Below are 21,407 nucleotides of genomic sequence, written 5' to 3' on the forward strand. Positions count from 1 at the left end.
TGTCCTGAGAATGTAAACATTTGAGCTACCAACCATAACCGCTTGATAGGAATCCATGTCAGGGAAATTGATATGCAACGTAGTTCCGAGATTCTTAGCTATCCAAAATATGACGAAAGAAATGATTATCTTGGGAAAGTTTAGGAACCGCTGCGTAAGATTGGTCAGAGCAAATTAAGACGTACACTTTGGAAGTAGTGTGAATTTAAAGTGACGACCAGGGTCGAAATTCTTTAGTCCGAAATCCTGAGTGAGGAGACGTTTTGCTCCGAGGAAGCCTAGAAAGAATAGTGCTTTCCTCGTTAAACAAGAAAAGGGGACCAGGTGGCTGTCTTGTGGGAAAAGACAGGTTTTAGTGCTAGGACGCACAATTTTTGAACGAGAACAGCATTAAGGAACGCAATTTTAATTTTTCAAGTGAATTTTCTATTTTTGATTGTTTTGTGCAAATGTGATTGATATGACTATGATCCATATTATCATTCGTTTATTCAATTTCATGGAAATCTGTTGATGCTAGAGTTGTTATGCAATTTATCTCTTAAATTTACAGTTACTAGTTCATTGATATAATTGAGGATTGCATGCTATCCAAATTTTCATATGTGTAGGATTTCATAGGTTTATATGAAACAATTTCCTTTGTCTGTTAGGACGATACTGATTATCGTAAGTTAACGATAATCGCAGATTTATATCTGATTTTGTATTGTTCAAATAGTCTTGCTGTGAGCTAGAATTGTGTGAATTTTGTGCAATAGTAATCGAGCTTGTGGTAAGGTAGGTAAAGAGATAAAGTAATGTTAGATACACCTCTCACGTGTTAATTTATGGTCGGTCGCCGTGAAGCGAGAGTTATGAGCCATCGAATTATGTCAGAATGTATGCAGTGTTCGGATAGTATTTATGTTTCTGAGTAGAGTAAGTGAGGAAATTTTATGTACGTATAGAAAGTGATACGTATCGAGATTTATGGGTAATTTTGTCCATTAAGGAAACAGCTTTCTGTGAGAGACAGGACAGTCCGAAGACGGAAGACGGAAGTCCGGAAATAGATGCCGTGTTCAAATTAACGGACTAGGAAGTCCAGGAACAGATGAAGCATTCAGTATAGGATGACTAGAGAATAGGAAGACGTGATACACTGGTCACAAGAGGAAGGTGATGCAATCCATCGTGGACATTGCGCCCTTTTCACCACTCTTTATTATGATGAAATAAATCTAAATTAGACACTGTTATTAAATTCTGTTGACGTAACTTAGATTGAATTGGAGTTGCCGCTATTAATTGTTATTGATTTTAAAAAAAATTCTTTTCTAAGGGGGCTCGTATTGCATTATTTCTTCCCAATAGGCTTGCTTACTTCTTTGTTGATATTCTATCTATACACTCCCACCGGGTTATAAAATCGAGGGAGATCGTCCTCTAGATAACGCCATCCAAATCCAATTAACCACCCCTCTTGCAAATTGCAACCATATATGAATATATGATCGTGATTATCACTTGCTCTGTGTGGAAAATATCCTCAGCGTGGGAAAAAAACCTCTCCCACCCCACCACAAAATGTTCAAATAACTCGGAAATGATCACAAAATGAATGAAATATTCAGTATATCTTCTGTGGATTGTGGATTTTTAAAAACTTTTTAAGTGGTATATGATAGCTTAATGTTAACATATTTATACTATAGGAAAAGTGTTCTCATTGGCTATAAGAGTTTTTCTACATGGCCAATGGAGTGTAATCTTTTTAAATTAAACTGTTTACTACGTTTTGATATAACTGCCACATCACACTCATTTCTGTTTTCAATATACATTGAAAGGTTCCTTTGTAATGAAAATAAAAGCGTTGCAAGTTTCAGAACATTTTTATTTATACTGTACTTTTTTCACAAATTAAAATACAAATTTAAATTTTTTTTTAAAAAAAGCAATAATTTGTTTAATAAATTTATAATCCAGACAAGGAAACCGTATATTAAAAATAAATTGTAATGAATAAAAAAACCGCACCTTTAATTTGCGAACTAGTATCGCACTGCATGCACTGACAGGTCATGATATATATTTTTTTCAAATCATTCCAATTTAATTATTGATTCAAACGAAATGTACATATACTCACTAATTTAGATTATAACTTTAATTTACATGTTGTCAAGTTCGTCAATATAATGAAACATTTTTTTTTACAAACACTGACAAAGATTTTCAATGGAAACAAAATTACAAGAAAGAAAAATGTTATTAATTATTTTAAATTATGTCACATACAGATGGACAAACTGGCAAATGTTAGATATTTTTTCTTTTGTTTCCTCATTGAGAAATAAGATTTAAATGCAATTTTCTTTAAAAAGAAAATGAAACCATGTGGGTGGGACAACACACATTAGATCGTGACCTGTTGCTCAAATACGGATTTGAATATATATCTGCATCTTATTAGAGGAAACTGTTTCCATTGTTTGTCGGTGTCCCCTCAGAGGATAGGCTGGGGAAAGTTGTTACCCATTTTGGGCCGACAGGAGGCCCACATAGAGTTGGGGACACACTCACATTCTATGAAGTCGGTCAGACTGTACACCGAACCACCCGGTATGATAGTCCGATTGGAGTATAGATAACAATTTGGGCCTGAAACAGAAAATGCTGATAACTTACTGTCTGCGAAGAACACATAGGATATTTATGTTCACAAGATAGACATAAAGGTAGATTGATATAACGTGGATACATATGAAAACAACTTTTTCGGTGGAATAAATATGACACGATTCGATTTTAAAGTAGGCGAGGAATACCATGATATATAGGTAATTAGAAAGCATATCTATATCTGTACATACCATTAGAACAAATTGGGCAGCACTCTCCCACTGGGACGGCGGCGTCAACACACATGACTGGTGGACACTGACGAAGTGCACAGTACACTGCCCCAAAGGAGGAACAGAAACAGGGGTCACACTTGTCCCCGGTAACGAGATCGCCAGGCTTGAACTTCTTGCCATTGTATTCACATTCTACTGCAGGCTGCAACTTTTTCTTCAGAAAATTTAATATAAAAAAAACAGACATTGACTATTATCCTTGCCTCAAAAAAAAAAGCTTGCCAGAGTCATGATCCTGTAAATATCATGAGGTGTTACAGCTGAAGAAAGTTTTTGTCGTTCTGACAATCGAATTTTCCTAAACCTATACTCATATGGAGATTAAAGCACTTTAATTTCCCTTTATTTAGAAGCAATATTAAAAAATTCTGATCTGCTAAACATTTTTAATTTTATCTCAAACGTTTGGTACTCATGTGGCCTTTCTCAACCAAATGTTTTCACTTGAGCGGATAGTTTCGTATTCAAACGCTGTGGTTATCACACAGGGCCACATACCCTCAGTAACTGGTACATACTGAACGTTTAAATGAAACTAATTTACTATAACATAAGCATCGCAGTATTGGTTCTTAAACAACATGATCCCATGTCGGGACTAACTTCATCTTTACAAATTTAATCTGTGCAAAATACGAAACTGTTGAGCATCATGTCACAGTATCAAATCAGATGCGTACATCCTGAGATTATCACTAGCAAATTAAGCATGGAAAACTACATAGAATAAATATATGGCCTAGTCAATATTTATCACATATTGTTCTTATCATACTTTCTATATTTACTGCAGATAGTATTGGGACACTAAAAGAATAGATAGTAAAATAATGACAACCCTATTATTTAAAAAGCACAGTATCCTAAAAGTTTAAAATCCGTTACTTAATACATTCATCTGATACACTTTAAGTACGTTAGGAAAATATTACCTGCTTCGGTGGCTCAGAGTTTGCAGATGCAAGGAGAATACATCCTAGAACAAAGAGTCGCATCGTCAGAGATTCTGTAATAAAAAAATAATATATATATAAGCTAAATTGCTTTAAAGTACAGCCACTAGCAACCGTGTAGATGTTGTCTGTAAATAATATTAGCGTTGACTAACAATTGGTGCAACTGATATAGTGTGAAAACAAACATATATACGTACCAAGTTACAAACAATTTTAAAACTGACTCTCAAAGACAATGCAATGGCACGTAATGGCTTAAAAGACCTAGCAAACAGTAAGAAATAAAGAGACCAGCAGTTTGTGTAAATATCACATGACTGGAATATTTAGTACGCCACGAGTTCTGGATGCGACGGATGAGATATGTTCTGCTCTTCCGCAACCTCGGTTTGCTCACTTAAGATTTCACATTCTCACACTTAATAGTTCTTTGTCTAACTTGACTATACAAATACGCCTGTGTTCAATGCATAAGGGCAAAATATGTTAACACGTATCGCACGTAAGTGATATATAATGCATGTGTGAGAAAGCTCATGAAAAGTACTGCAACACGCTGTACCTAATGACATTGTATCTGGGGAAAATATAGTCATTTAACTCCATATGAAATCATATCAATTAAAAATTATATTGGATTTAAATTTTTGTAAAATATAATTTAAATTAGAACTCGGTTGCACGGAAAGCTTAATTTTTTTCTGATTTGTGAACTGAATGAATAATGGTTTTTTTTAAAAATAAATTGTATATTGTTGTATCAACGTTTGTCATTTATTATTTTACGGGGAAAAGCCAAGCATCCAAGAATTGCATTCTAAACTGGTTTTCTGTACAATTTTTTAAATGAATCAAATGAAAAAATCAGCGAAGATGTGTTTGAAATGTGCAACACACGAAGATGTGTGTGTGTCTGTGTGTGTGATTTGGATTTTCAACGTACCTTTAACAATTCTTAAGTCATATCGCTACGATGTCTGCAGTGTGGCAATTTATATTGATGTCTAGCACTGGGGCATCATGCCGCAGACATGTAGCATCATGTCCCATCCAGTCACATTATCCTGACACCAGGCCGACCAGTCCTAACACTAGCCTCTTAATACTGAGCGCCTATCGATGCAACTGTTAGTACCATTTTTTAAAAATAAGTCTTTGGTGTGACTCGGCTGGGGTTTGAACCCGCGTCCTCCTGCATCCGAGGCAGACTCTCTAACCCAGGGGTGGGCAAACTACGGCCCGCGGGCCGCATGCGGCCCGCCAAGGGTTTTCATGCGGCCCACCAAGGGTTTTCATGCGGCCCAGGAACAAGTCACCATTCGTACTGACTCTGTTTATGCTACTCTGTTTATCAAATAAATGTGCTTCTTTTGAAGTTTAAGTTTTCAGATATTAACAACATATTAACAACTGAAAATTTATTAGATGTTATTTAGAAAAACCTATTGTTTTTGCTATTCCAAATATTAATTATTTTACTTAATGAACTATGCGGCCCGCGACAAGGTGTAAATTTGTGTATGCGATGTTATCAGATGTTTATATCATAGCATCAACAATCGTAATTAGTCAAAGACAAACTAAAAATAACATTACGTGGCAACAAATAGAATGGGATACTTTACAGTTTTAATTCATTTAATTTAGAATAGTACGCTACTAAATGAGAGTTATTTAATATTTAAACATACTAATCTAACGAAACAATTAGAACAGAAAGAAAAGAAAAGAAACTAATAATGTTATGAAACAAATCTTCATGATCTCTTTTTCCAATTGCAATTTAGCACTTGGATCTGTTTCACTAGACTGCATACATCTCATATTCGACCGATGAAACATTTCCTTTGCTGTTCTAGATCAGGAAGGTAGTTCTCATTAATACCGTCCGATTTAGTAAATATGAAACACATACAGTAAAAATTTAAATAGACAGAACACTTAAAATATTTAAAATCGTACCTGACTTAATGTTTTAAATCAATTTTTGTAAAATTTTAATTTATGGCATGTTAAATACCTTCAAATGTTTATCATTGTGATTTTTGGCTTTTATGTAATATTTGTAATTTTCCATCCAGTATTCTATATTTCCTCTCAATTTCTTTAGTAACCACCATTCCTCATTTCTGATTTGGAGCAATAACTAGTTTTATAAATCTAAATTATGTATTTTATTTATGTACATTTTGAACATGTCCTAATTTCCATAATTTACATTGTGGTATTTTTTTTAAATTATATTTTCTCTACCTTGTATTACGTTTATTTTATGTGGGAAAATTAAATGAAAGGTTATCGTGGCAAATATATATAGATGAAAATCTGTATGAAAGGCTGAACAAGTAACTTCACTACAGACGCAATATACCGTGTATATATTCTCGTATAAGTCAATTGCAACTGAAAACTGCACGAACCCAGATCTGCCGTCGCATAATGCGCCGACAGATGTGCAGTTTGTTATGAGTAATCAGTAGAACAAACAACACAGACCCTGATAAGTGCTTTATGCTACGGCAGATCAGGATCTTTGTTATTTACAGTTTTACTCGACTTACCAGCGAGTATACTGTACGCGTGGAGTTTAAGTTGGCAGGCAAGTCGGGTTGAAGTCCAAAGAATGTAAAGGAGAGCTACCGGTACTTCTAATCAAACAAGAAAACGAACACCAACTGATAATTTTTTCAAAAAATAATCAAGCAAGTGGATGTAACACTCGATAGGTGGCATTGCAGTTGTTTAAAGTTATTGGCTTGGTAAGGTACAAATAGCTAAAGTTTAAAACCTGATCATTCCAATTTCATTTTCTAGGCTTACAACTGCATTTTGATAACACATACTATCCCTCCAAACAAATAATTAAGTACTTTATCTTCATCACATAAATGGTGAACAAAACGAAACTTCGAAAAGACAATGGTATGAATTTTAAAAGATTCATGAAATTGTAAATGACCTGGTTATAGATGTAAAATACTTAGAGATGCTAGACTGAAATACAAAACAGCATATAAAGTTTTAAACTAAAAAGAGGTTAGCATAATCTAAGTGTCAGGTGAGACGGAATTAGCAGTGCTAGCTTAGGAGTCGCGGGCTAAAGAAGATAAATTATTATACCTCTAAGACTTTACGGAGTTGGTGTAACTTTACCTGGGATTGTTGCAAAAACTGTAAAGGAAACGTTGACCAATAACACAGTTACGAAGCAAGAGATGCTTCAGCTTTGGACTCGTATATTAAGTGTCGCAATTTCGTTTCTAGCCCATGCCAGCTTGGGTTCACTGCTTCGGCGTGTCCTTGGGGAAAAGAAATTAGGTCCCATTTCAGTATGATATAGTCAATAATGGGTTAACAGTGCCGTTAAACTCCACTAAAGCAAAACATGTCTGAGGGATACAGTAAGACCTGTCATATGTCCATGGTCAGGAATCCGCTTCAAGCAAGCAAAGAAAAGACGTAAGTCTGGATTCATTTATTTAGTTACTTAGCATCGCACACATTTGGAATTGCTAAATTTAAAATATGCAAAACAGTAGATTCCAAAATATGATCTTTTGGAAGGAGTACCTACCTAATTGTACAGTGGAAATATTTTAAGTAACACATATTATTCGTTGATCCGTCAATCTGATTAAAATCAGATCTCCGCTTTGATATATGAAGGACAGCGGAGATCTGATTTTAATCAGATTGGGTGATCCGTTTACAAACTAGAAGACAAAGGGAGAGAATATTATGGGGATATTTTACCAGGAGGAGTTGTCTCTTTGAGAAACAACATTTATACCTGAAACACATGATTCTAAAACAAACCCCCCCAAAAAAAATATTGTAAAAAAATATCTACTAGACAAATGGAAAGGTTATGCTTATTCTTCTAATTCCTGAACCGGTTGAAAATAATATGTAAATAAAAGAAATCGAAAACGACGAGCACCCTGCCCTCCCCGCCCAGAGCTATTTACAACATTCTGCCCAGGGGGCGTTATATTTGACGTATGCCATTTACTATCCCAGAGGGAAGGTCACTTTCCTATTGCTCACCTTTATATGTAACTTCATGATCGTCCTTTGCCTCTATATTTGGGATAGTATTTTTCTTAGTAGCCTTTTATTAGTGACTTCTTATGTTCCCCGTTAAATATAGTATTTGTCACCGACACTGATCATTATCTGTTAACCATAAAAGGTATCTGTACATGTACCTTTCTCGCTTATTTTAATTGGCTTGCGATCTACATACATCGCATATATCGCCGGTAGCATGTCTCGAACACAACTGTTTCTATTTTGGTTTCACACAGAAATATATATATAACTCATGCGCTAAATTATCAGAGCAGTTATAATCCAGTCCGAAACATAAAATAAAGCATTCCATTGAATGTTTATAAACGAAATGATATAATCTAATTTATTTTTGGTATAAATACGTACCACGGCCATCAGTTTATTAAATATGTTTACACATGTATTGTTGTATTGTATTGTTGTACAAGATCTCAGCGAAGAAATAGCATGGAATGTTCTGACGTACCAACAAGACATGCTTCACTAGCATGTATGCCGATCGTCCTTGTCCGACTTGACCGGCATAAACCTAAACAAAATCATCATGAAGAGCTGCACCTATTTTGCGCATGCGTCATAACTATTCCCGATCATATTTTAGCAATTATTCTCTTTCACTTTTTTTCGCGAGTGATTCATTTTTTTTCAAGTGCATTTTTTCACGAATGATTTTATATGTTGGAAATTGTATCTGCTGAGACATAAAGTAAATAGTAATCAGCTGTTTGTTAACCAAACCTTTTCAGATATTAACAGATGAATATCATATACATATTTTTGAAAAGCTTAGATTTTTGTGGCCTACAAATATTTATCAAAATGTTGGATGCTTGTGCTGTACAAACTAAATTTGAAAATGTAAGTTATTTATTGAAATATAATCACACACACACACACGATATATATATATATATATATATATATATATATATATATATATATATATATATATATATATATATATATATATAAATTTTGACACGGATACCACTCCCGTATTTTCATTACTCGCGATATGTCAACCTAATCTGGTAACAGCTTTGAAAAGATGTAGTTCGTGGAGCTATAGAAATGAAATATTTTACTTTGGATTGTTTCTGTCAACAGTTCTGTGAGTAATTAGGTTTATAGCTAGTTTTATAAAATACAACGTAACAATGCCAATAAATGGTAAGAGATATTACGCAGACTAAACCGATCTTGTAAAATAATTAGTAAGGTTCAACGTTTTAAAAAAAATTATGTGGAAGAGAAACAACAATGAATAGTAGGATGTATTGTGTTTACAACGTCTTCTTTGCTGAGGAAAAAATTCGGCCAATGTGGGGATATGAGAAAGCTTGCCAGTAGCTTCTCGTGGGTTAGGTGGTTCTTTCCGGGGTTTTCCCGGTTCTTCCTCCACCATTATTACTGGCCGCCATGTATAGCCTATCGTGTGCTGAAAAATGGCGTTAAACCCTACAATAACAACTACAACAATAGAGAAAAAAATATACTAAAGAATTTTGAAACAGACTATACGCGGGGGGTGGTGGTGGTGGGTGGATTTCTTGAGAATGCCGCTCTAGCGGCAAGTTGCTACGTGGGTCCTAGCAGACGATTTTGTACGTGTGGAATAACTTCTTGCAAAATTGGAAACTTTGTTTCAGATGTAGAATTTTTTAAGGTATACATTTCCATCTTTTATATAATTCTAAAAGATACATAGTACATAGGATTTTCTGGGTTACAGGTTCAAGAAGGTCATAGAGTGAGTCTTCATGTTGACATTTAGAAATCACATTTTCATATGCATTTCGAGTCCAAATTTAGGATATTTATGTACACTTTATTAACATCACTTTTCTTAAAGTACGATCGTTCTTTCTTGATACAAAATGGATTTTTGACCCAAAATAACACGTGATCCAATGTTTACAGAAATGACGTATTGTTGCGCAGAATTACCTGACGCGCAGAGTTGGCCGACATGGTGGTGAATATATTTATATTCGTGACCTAACACTATTTTTCTTTAAAGTTAAGGTAAGATATTTGCTGGAGAAATTGGACCAAACATCCTACTTCTTCCCATGATTATGTTAGTACATGTACAAATGAATGATTAAAAATTGTACATTGTGAATAGACTAGTGGCAGGTAAGGTCTTTATTTTAAGTCTTAAAATTTCTTGCTCATCTAATTAATAGCAAACAACATGCTTGCTAGTGAGGGTTTCAAAGGTAACAATGCTTGGTTGACTGAGCATTTATGCATAGGTAAGCATTTCTCTCTTTCCCTTTTGAGATAAAGTCAGTTACAACAATAGTGAAATTCATCACGTAGTTAATATTTGTCACAGAAAGGGCATCCAAGACCTATAAATCAAAAAGAAAAGCTAATAACTTCTACGTAAACTTTGCGACTACTGCAACGCAAAACAACACATATATGTTCCATGTCTGGTGTGAGTGAAGTCAATTTTTTTTTATAACTAAATTATTTTTAAACATTCTTTAATTGATGGACTTTTATGTAACTGAAAGTTCATCTTCCCATATCTATAGAAAACAATTATATCAAGTATGAGTAACATTCTTTGATATATTTAAATATCTACCTACATATTCTTGGCTTTATAATTCCATTAATCAATGATCCTTAGGATTATCCATAACAAAGATCAGCCAGCTAAATTGAAAGAAAAATACAACCGGTACAAGATATTACAGAGAATGTGTGAAATTTTCTTTTCCTCAAATAATTCCCTGTCACAAGCCAGTAATTCTAGCCTAAATACACATATTGACTGGAAATCTTCCTTATTTGCCATACACCGTTATATTAGGCGTAGATGTTCTTACCTTTAATACAGTGCATTCGCGGAACGCAGGTTTTCAATCCGGTAGAGAGTCTCTAATGGCCGATATAGGTGAATTACGTTACAGTTGAGGTCGCCACCATCACATGCTTTTCTAATCAGAACAGTCGGGCTTTTATCCATTTGCATATGCACGTACCTTGTATACCGAATGACGTCATATTCACGTCACACCATCAAAGCGTTTATTACCGCGGTTTACCGACTGATATGTAGAAACATTTTCAAGTTTCCTTTTTGTAGTGTAAACTTACTTTTGAACTTTATTTGATTGGACTAGTGCATGTAATTCCACAAAAGGCTTTAGCAAAGTTCTATTTTGCCTTACCGTACCACATTGTGAGATTGAGTTTTCCGTCATTTCCCCCTTTTTACGCTCTATCACTCCACTGAAGTATTTCTGAGATGAATTTAGGTAGAAAAGCCATACTCATCATAGTGGTTACCTCTCTTTAGATGAAGGTCATTGCCACCGCGATGTAATTTTGCGGTAAAATGTCACCAGAGAAAACGTTACGTTTTCATGACTGTATCACACCCAGTTTTAACTGTAATTTCTGCGATCCTTTCATAACAATAAAAAGAAGGGAAAAGCCAGGAATTCCTTACTCACCGAGAGGTGACATGGGATGGCATTACTAGATAGCGGGCACAGACGTCATAATATACCAGCAACGTCGCAATCCGGTCAGTATTCTCGTGTACTAATGCACGAAGACGATAGAGTAGGGTTTAGAATGCCCAGGGGTCAAAAACAGATTTACGACAGCAATATACTCTGAACGAGTCTGAGCTGTGAGGAGCATAAGAAAATCTACGAAATATTCCAATTGATTGCGGCCCGACTAGGCACGTATTAATCCTTTTGTACGTTGCATGTTTTTGCATTCCCTCGGGTGTAAGTAGTATCCATTTCGAACTGTCTTCAAGTCTTGGTTCTTGTAGCGTCACACTAACTTCTTTGACGTCACAAAAATTAAATAACGTCACAACACTAATTGTAAGTGTGACAACAGCGTGAGTCTATTTTGAAAAAGTATGATTTCTTCAAATTTGTTAATTCAAAAGCTTCCATGAAAAAAATAAAAATTGAAAATAGATATTTATTGATGGTTGAAACGTCAAGTATTTTCTTTTTCCTCAACATCTATCATTTTATAAGGCTCTGTTCTTTGCACATCCAGCTGGATGCTCGGTCGCTAAAAACTTACCAGTTTGGGAAGAACTGATATGATTTCATCAGTCTTTTTCATACAGTCTAACTTATTCGACTTGCATATATGAAGATGCTCCGATTGGTTGTGGTCAATATACATTTGGAATACTTTGCTCTTTAACCGTGTTATAAGGTGTTGACAAAGGACAACATAAAATACTTGTATTATGCGATCACTAATGACTCCATGTGGTTGCTGAGTGCCGTTGTGCACTAACACTGAGGTGGACGCATGCCACGCAAGTTTCCCAATGACGGACAGCAAAAACAAGCGTGATGAAAAGTTTTCAGCTGAAACAAATGGCAGCTCATCGATCACAGTGTTGTTTCAATGTCGCAGTTTCTTCCTGCCAACTACATACAAGAAACTATTCATGGATAGGGTAACGAGCGGATTGCTCACATTATCTACTGGCGGGCTATGGTATCCTTTTTTTTTAATAATTTGCTAGCGGCGTATAAGTAAATAAAAGCACTAACCTTCAAGACATTATACATGTTGTTGTTGTTTTGTTGTTTGTTGTTGTACGGTTTAACGCCATTTTTCAGCACACGATAGGCTATACATGGCGGCCAGTATTAATGGTGGAGGAAGAAACCGGGAAATCCCCGGAAAGAACCACCGACCCACGAGAAGCTACTGGCAAGCTTTCTCACATACCCACATTGGCCGAATCTGAGACTCGAACCCACACAGACAGAGGTAAGATGGCAATGATCCGTAACGAAGAGCGCTTTAGACCACTCGGCCACTCGGGGCCCCCCATTATACATGTCTATTATATATATATATATATATATATATATATATATATATATATATATATATATATATATATATATATATATATATATATATATATATATATATATATATTAAAATGCATTTAGTTTCCAGTTTAAATCAGATGACTGCGAGAAACGACCGATAAAGAGACGCCATTTAGATTTCAGATCATGCAAGGGGAATTATTCTGATATCTAAAAATTATTTTTACGATGGCATATACTTGTCCTAATGCTTGGAACTTGTATATGTTACACAAAGTGTAAATGAACTTGAAAAATGGATGATGCCTCCATTGCCGTTATTCTGCCACATTTGTCCTCCAACAACAGAAACTTATTAGAGAATCAAAGAAATGCTTTTGTTACCACCTGTGAAGGAGGAATAGCGCCGGGATTGCATGTGAGAATGAACCACCAACATGAGCACGAAATGTCGACCACAGACTGTTTAAACAACCCAAGGTGATCCAATGAAAAGTAATAAAATGAGTACAACATAGTTTTAAAGTCAATACATGTCATTTGCGAAAGCCACCAGAAAAGAACAATTGTCCATGCCTCGCATTTTGATTCTTATTTGCTATCATAATTTGACCATCTCTTGGTTCTCTACACGTACGGTAATCACGTGATCTGATTCTTGCATAACATTTTTGTACATTGTCAGACGAAAACTGCTTAACCGATTTATTATTGATATAGATTTTAAGAAATACTGATTCCATTTGAGAACATGGGATACGGCCGTGTTGTAGCCAGTAATATTCATGGGTGCATTTTTACAAGTGTACTGGCCAGCAATACTGACGTTTTTACGAAATCAACTGGTGTGCAGTAGTAGTAACGTATGGTCATGTAGTTTATAGGTGGCGCTATGCAGAAAAAAATGACGATAAATCAGAATACAGTGATACATAGAACACCTGACTTTATAGGTACCTACCATATAACGTAATTTTGTTATCCAGTTGTTTCTGCCTTTGTATACTATTTTAATTTCCACCAAGTAACGCAAATTGAGGTACTGTCCTCGAAATCACACATATCTGAACTACAGGTACTAGTTTCTGCCAGTAGAAAAGTAATACTATGTGTATCGAGCACTGTTATATTTCACTCAGAACTTTAAAATAATGTTTAAAAACACAATACATGCAAAACAAAGACATTATCAAGTTATCTGCTCTCAATTCTGATCTCAGATTAATTTCTCAGAAAATCTAAATTGATGTGGCTAAAAGGTACAAGATATATAACTGAGTAAATATTTTTATTAAATACGACTTAACAGATCATAACGTACTTGCCTTTACCACTGTTATTCCACTTGAAAATGAAGAGGTCAATGCTCAGTTTAATTACTTATAGCCCTGGTGTTACGACTGGTATTAAACTAAGTAACAGAAAGAAGGCGAAACCCACACAGGTTAAGTAAAATCAACAAGTAAATTTATTTCTCTAAGTTACAAAGTGGAAATTTAATAGGAACTTACAGTATTGTGAATTGAATCCCAACTAATGCTAAAAGTTGGATCACAAGTCCAAAAGTGTACAGTATTCCGAATGAATTCAAAGCCTCGATTATGCTGATGTACCAATAGTCTTGAACAGGTTAATTTACCAACAGTCTTGATGTATCACAATAATAAAATCCAGAATGTCTTTGAATGAATTCACAAAAATCCCCAAATAATGTTTTAGCCCAAGAGTCAACTGGCATTTTTGTAATTCCAATGAATGATTTAAATCATGCCTCTGAATGAGTTCACAAAAATCCCCAAATAATGTTTTAGCCCAAGAGTCAACTGGCACTTTTGTAATTGCAATGAATGATTTAAATCATGCCTCTAGAGTTATATCTGAACACAACATTAAATAACTCCATAGACAGATCTTAAGTAGGAAAGACTAATTTCGTTTACCTTTACCTTACATAAAACCCTAAGATAAAATAAGATGACCAGAATGTGGGCCATAAAGTTCTCTTCCCGAACATTTTAAGATCAAAAAGGCCAAGTCAACATGTTTTCTTGTTACCGCTATCGTAAAGTGTAATCTATAATCATGGACAAAAGTTGCTATATAAACATGTTCTTTACAAACGACCATTAGCTTAATCTTTTCCTTCAGTCGTGGATAAAAGTACATAATATCGATATACTTAATATTGGTATGAAAATGTTCACAAGTCATGTTGGTAGTGTTGGTTTAAAATTATGGGCCGTTATGGTCTCAATGAGAATTAAACATTAGTCTGTATGTTTAAATTCAGGTTTTGTGTAGCCTCAGGAATATTATTTATATTGGATATGGCCTTAATTTGGATTGGATATGGCTTCAACTTAGAGAGAATATGGCATCAACTTGGGCTGGATATGGGTTCAACTTAGGGTGGATAAGGCATCAGTTAGCCTGGATATTGTCTGGGCTTAGTTATCATATTTGTAAGAAAGCATTTTTGGACACCCTAACACAGTTGAAATCTTTGTGGGTAAACAGCAAAAGCCAAGGTTACGCTTTTGTATTCATGATTAATAATCACAGGTTTCATCAAGGTATAACATATCACCTTTTATCTTGTAATAGGGCACAGTGAATGACGTCATTTCTTTATATGAATAAGTATATTTCACTTCAAATATTAAATACTGATTTATCAAGCCACCAGGCGAACAGACCATATATTGATTTTCTTTGCTGTCAAATACACCACATTTTTAACTCATTCCTAATTATATGCATACTTTATCAAGGCATCATAATGATAATGTTGCTCTTTTAACGTTGTCAAGGTATCATACTCATAACGTTGCCCTTTTTACGTTGTCAAGGCATCATACTCGTAATGTTGCCATTTCAAAGTTGTCAATGCATTTTTCTAAAACCTGTTTTCTCTGTGGTCTTACAAAGTATGCCCAATGAGCAGTTCTTGCTTTTTTTTTTTTTTTTTTTTTTCTCTCTTTTTTGGGGGGCATCACTCCAGCTAACAAATTATATTACTAGACTGGTTTGTTGCATGTACTTCACTATTCTTCACTTCCTTATCATCCTTACTGATGAACGTCTTCTGGTCATGTCCAACTAATCACGCGTTTGCAAGTGGATAGAGCTGGAATACTGGAGTTTTCCAAATACCCGGCATGTGCTGTCCATGTACCTGCAGAAGACAGGACAGCCTGGATTTCTTGTTAAAACTACCGGCCTTGGATCAACGTTTGTATGTTTCTAACTTCCTGAGACATATTTATGTAAACTGCTTTCATAGGTGACCCTATGATTTTTTGTTTGCTTGTGAAGAGATTGTAGCTTCACGGTGCGAGTACATTTGCAAGTGCATCTATTTTCTTGCAAAATGTAAAACAAACAGAAAGGACAACAGAAAAATGTTTGAGTTAGCGTGGGGCCACATACACACTGCAGTCTCATACGCGTACACAAATCCAAGTTCATTTCTGCTCTACAAGACTTCTAATTTCTATCGATTTCATGCAGGTATATAATAATAATAATAATAATAATAATAATAATAATAATAATAATAATAATATATAATAATAATAATAATAATAATAATAATAATAATAATAATAATAATGAGGACTTTGTATAGCGCCTAATCTTTAGAAGCTCTAAGCGCTTTATAACATTAGACAACACCTATATGATAAAAAAACATATAATGATATGATTACAAAAACAAACACCATGAAATAAAGAAAACATAAAAATAAAATACAAACATGCTGAGAATATTTAAGGTAGGAAACATTATTAGGTCTTTAAGTTTGTTCCTGCAGTCGAAATTAGTGAGTTTTGAGAGCACTCTTGAATGGGATCAGTGTGTCTTTGTGTTTAAGTTCAGTGGGCAATTCATTCCACGTTGCTGGGCCCTGGTATGTAAAAGAACGCTGTCCATATAACTTTGTCAATGAAAGGTCGTTAAAATTTGCTCGACCGGCCAGTAAGTGGCTATCCCTATGCTGACATCGCATATTGTCGGCGAATTCCAACTTTTCGACAGGTAATGGATTGTGACACTACATATCCAACATCAATGTCCAAATATCAAAAATGGGGTGGCTATGGTCAGAGGAAACTCAGATTACTGAACTGTCTGCAATGCCAATATAGCTTAGCAGTGAAACAGGAAATTTCAAAAACAAACAATTAGCAAAATGATTTATAAAATGTCGCTATTGATGTTTGAAAGTAACTTTTTTAAAATTTAAAAGATTCCACTTTTCTCAAATATGCTGCACACGTTTCACATTACTACAGTGTATTCATTCTTGCAAAAATAAAAATAAACTAGCCTCTCGTGCTCATAAAAGTTTACAACCCCTGCGATGCATTTGCTGTCACGTGAAAATGACCCTGAATTGCATATCACAAGGGAACAGATGATATTTGGTGAGATAGATAGTCTTCTATTCCTGTATATTATTATCAGACCTTTGAAATCTATAAAACAGCTTCCAACTATCGTAAAGCAACCACCCAGTCTTTCATTACACCTGTGATAGCGAACCAGTAAAAGGTTTTCTCTGATAAATTTAATGACCAAAACAGAAACTGAGAATCTTAACAAGAGAGTTCAGAGGATGGCCTGTCTCTAGACGATGAAAACCAACGATGTTTGGGAATACTTCTCAAAAGTTCTAAGTAGCGCAAGAAGAAAACTTGTTCCATAAGTGAAAATCCAAAGCTTCGTTCAAGTCCCGGAAATATTGCTTGACGGGAGAAGCACTGCAGGGTAAATTCAACGTATGGAAAGGTTCCGTGCAAGTCTTCACGAACAGACAGTTTTACTGATAAAAAGACATGGTTTCAAAGGCCTGTAAGCAAAATAGGAAAATATTAAAAGTGAGAAAAAGTCATTTAAGACTAATAGCAAAAGAAGAATTGTCGTTCTGGAGAAATAAGGTGGAGTTTTTAAGAAAAATGACCGTCAGAAAGCAGACTTTTTTTTAATTCACTTTGTATTTACAATCGAAACACAGCAGGCATTCTATCCCTCATCACAACGTCATACACCATTCATGACGGTCACGCGCACAAACATTCTGAAATATAATCTATTATATCGTGTCATAACGAACCATAAATGACTGACTATATTTCGCATATGTCTAGATGCCACCCACCCCGCCCTTTCTTAGCAACCCTAGGTCTATATGCCTCTACTCTTCTATATTTGAATAAAACGCTTACTGTAGTTATGTCAGAATATGTACCAGATTTGAGCTGCGTAATCAGTGCCTTATGAAGTGTGTTTAATTTATTCTGTTCATTCCCAAATATGTATAAATTTATTTATTGCATAATGAATTATCTAAAAAGAGAATTTCGAACTTAATCTTCTCTCTAGTTTTTAATGGCAACCCCGTAACAAATAGTAAGTGTGGAGGATATGTTTGACAAGTAAATAAAGTCTTTCGGACATTCATCGATGGGTATTCATTATTAAACGGGAACGGACAGTAAAGTAGCGTGGCCAAACCATTCTAATTGGCACTAAACAGGATTATGTGACTTTTACTGTCTCATGTCGATGAAATAACGCGTGATACAACGCCATTCTCGTCCGCCATGGAACATGTTCTTGTCCAGCCCTTGACTAGTTTACTATCATTTTATGTTTCTGATTTTCCAATCAATTAGTGTCACGGTCAGATTCTTATATATCTCCCAATTATCCAAGCTTTGATTGGGTGATGCTGATTGAAACCGGACGTTATTGTCTTTATTTGCAATGTTTGCTGAACAGATTTGCGCTTGATAGACACCACTGTTTAACAACTTTAACTTGTGGACGTTTATTATTTCAGACAGATGTAATCCTTTCTTGAACATTTTAAATATGTCACTGTTACACATGCCCGGAAGCTTTCCTACGTTTAAGATATTTTAAAGAAGTTTTTGCATAATTGTTATGTTAATGTTTCAGTTCAGTCTAAACGTATTTTATTTCCGTAGCTGTTACAACCAGATATGACTACATGTTCTCACAACTTAGACAAATGCCATTTCCCCACAAAGGTTATACGTGATACTTGAACGGCATCATCAATAATATTGCCATGTGATATTTTGAAGAAAAAGTGTATGGAGAGAGAGAGAGAGAGAGAGAGAGAGAGAGATGCAAACATTATTGTGCTAATAATATTACTAGTTCTAGAGTTCTAAGTGATTGAGATACGCGTAAAGCGAGCACAAACATTTTTTTTTATTAAAAAGAACGTGATATAAATGTTCCGTTGTATGCTTTAATAAATTTTAATGAGGATAAAATAATTCTAAATGTCTCAGTTTGAGGATGTATCTTACATACTTAAAACCAGGTCTCATTTTTACCAACATACATATTAATTTAAGTCTACACTTAAGACATTTGATTCGTCAGTTTTAAGTCAGATTTATATTTCAGCCAATCCAACTTCTTGAATTTAAACTTAAATTCAGTTTTATTTATGAAATTCAGCCCACGGCTCGGTTCTGCAAGGCTTTTGTTTGTTTACAGCATCATGTAAAGAATTAATCATCATGCAGCAAAAAATTTCAGACTAAAGTGGTATTAACAAGCAAAAGGTTGTCAGCCGCGTCTGGGCATAACAGGTATAAAACAATAATTTTAAAAATCTGTTTTCTTCAAATAAATGTAAAATATATCGAGAAGTAATTCCCATTATGATTAATAATGTTGAGAATTTTACTTGTAGAATAAAGTGTTAAAATTGTCTTCTATACGAAATATAAGATAACGAACAGAAATAAAAACGAAGCGCTGATTGGAGGAAATTAATGAATTAGAAATGCGTTTTGGATGCTATAGATAATTCTCTAGAAGTGAACAGGTAAAAGAACAAGTTTATGGAATATAAACTGGAGGAAATGATTAAAGGGGTTATGATTCGTTCAAGGCAAAACGGGTTACTGAAGGTGAAAAGGTTACCAAATAAAGTGTATATGCACTGTTGTATAAAGAAACTATGTAGTAAAAAGATGCTGATGCAAATAAGGGATAATCGTCAGAGACAAGACAAAATTAAATTTTAAAATAAATTAAGAAATGTTTGGAAACTTGTGTAAATACTGGAAAGCAGGGTATATAAATTTAATTGCAGCGTTGAATAATATGATAGCTGATATAATTAGATAATTTACAGAAAAACTCTTTATATAGTCCTATATCTTGTAAGAAATCTATACAACGTTTATGACAAACGGTAACTAATTAAAAATCCAGGTTCAAAAAGTTGTATGGTTTTTCTACCGAGATTATTTAAATTTATTTTGTGTTATTTATTTATTTATTTATTTATTTATTTATTTATTTATTTATTCATGATCACTTTCCAGTGAGATCCATTAAGAGCAGAATTTTCATCAACAGAAATAGGGAATAATTACTTAATTATTTCATATAAAATAGATTATGCCAGTATCGCTAACAGAATGAAAAGCATCTTAGGTCACTTCTGCAACAAAAATCAGACTGGTTTTAGCAAGTGTAGATATAATGTTGTCAATATCTGAATCCTGCATGATTTAATGTTATGTGTGTGTCCGTATGTGTGTGTGTGTGTGTGTGTGTGTGTGTCCGTGTGTGTGTGTCTCCATGTGTGTATGTATGTATGGCACATATGATATAGTCAAACTATAAAATGAATACGGAATAATTACAGAGAAAAATGCAGATGGGACCTTAATGTACTTGGATGGGTCTGGTAAATCATTAAAGAATGCCGTTGATCCTTTGTTTTGATACTCTAAATTCTCAGGACTTTGTGTCAATGTTGATAAATCTAAGTCGGTCTGGTTTGGAAATAAACTTGGAAGTGTGTCAGAATTATCAGATTTATTAGGAAACGGTGTTTGTACGTTGCTAGATGTATAAACCTTGTAAATGAATTACGATTTGGTATAAATATATTATGAAAATTAAACAATAAATTTATCAAAAGATCAAGTTTTGTGAAAATTTGGGAAGCAAAGTTTTCCCTGAAAATGCTATTAAAATTATCTAATTAAATATTCCACCTAGTCGTTCAGTTTAATTTAATGCAAAAACATAACAGTTTATATACGAAATTTCACCACGAGGAAACACAATCCCGTTTCTGTCAAGACACGTAGAGTTACGGGTCTGTACGTGACGTCATTGGTGCGGCTATTCGTTCAGTATTTTCGGTGTACGATCAAATTATATTCTAATCCCATTAATCCGGTACATAATAAGTATTTAGGCCTAAATACCAGACCTTGTATACTCAGAAACGGAATTAATTGTACTCTGACTTAGAAGCAGCAAAAATATATCTTGGAAATACTGCAAATACTGCAAAATTATGTGATCCAAAATAGCCACCTATCACAATGAAAAGCCCACAAATTTAAAGTTAATCGTGGCCAATTCAAAAAGTACTCAACAAATCATCTCCTTTTTTGAAGTAAATTCAATAAAATTAAAGCCTCCCACTCGGTTCGAAAAATAAAAATAAGGCTAGAGCTGCCAATACACACAATTGACAATTTACAATGGGTTTTTTCCCGCTCAGTAACCGTTAAAGCTACGTTAAATATCCAAATCACACCCACCCACACACACA

General features: G+C 34.5%; 1 protein-coding gene across 6 annotated transcripts; it reads right to left on the bottom strand.

The window, feature by feature from the left end:
- Positions 1-1,858: 1,858 nt before the first annotated feature.
- Positions 1,859-10,933, bottom strand: LOC149779568 (von Willebrand factor C domain-containing protein 2-like). Of its 6 annotated transcripts, none has more exons than XM_089940298.1 (5): positions 10,777-10,898; positions 7,013-7,158; positions 3,836-3,909; positions 2,859-3,057; positions 1,859-2,646 (listed from the first exon to the last, which is right to left on the bottom strand). In XM_089940298.1, the coding sequence occupies exons 3-5, from the start codon at positions 3,896-3,898 to the stop codon at positions 2,492-2,494; spliced, it is 417 nt and encodes a 138-aa protein (XP_089796424.1). In that variant the 5' UTR covers positions 3,899-3,909; positions 7,013-7,158; positions 10,777-10,898; the 3' UTR covers positions 1,859-2,491. The 6 variants fall into 6 exon arrangements, with proteins under 6 accessions (XP_089796424.1, XP_089796426.1, XP_089796422.1 ...); XM_089940300.1 differs by having other exon boundaries at positions 2,859-3,051; positions 10,777-10,897; XM_089940296.1 differs by lacking the exon at positions 7,013-7,158 and having other exon boundaries at positions 2,859-3,051; positions 10,777-10,933.
- Between the last annotated feature and the right edge of the window lie 10,474 nt (positions 10,934-21,407).

Source organism: Sinohyriopsis cumingii, chromosome 17, assembly GCF_028554795.1.
Source record: "Sinohyriopsis cumingii isolate HCF-2022 chromosome 17, ASM2855479v2, whole genome shotgun sequence".
Lineage (NCBI taxonomy): Eukaryota > Metazoa > Mollusca > Bivalvia > Unionida > Unionidae > Sinohyriopsis > Sinohyriopsis cumingii.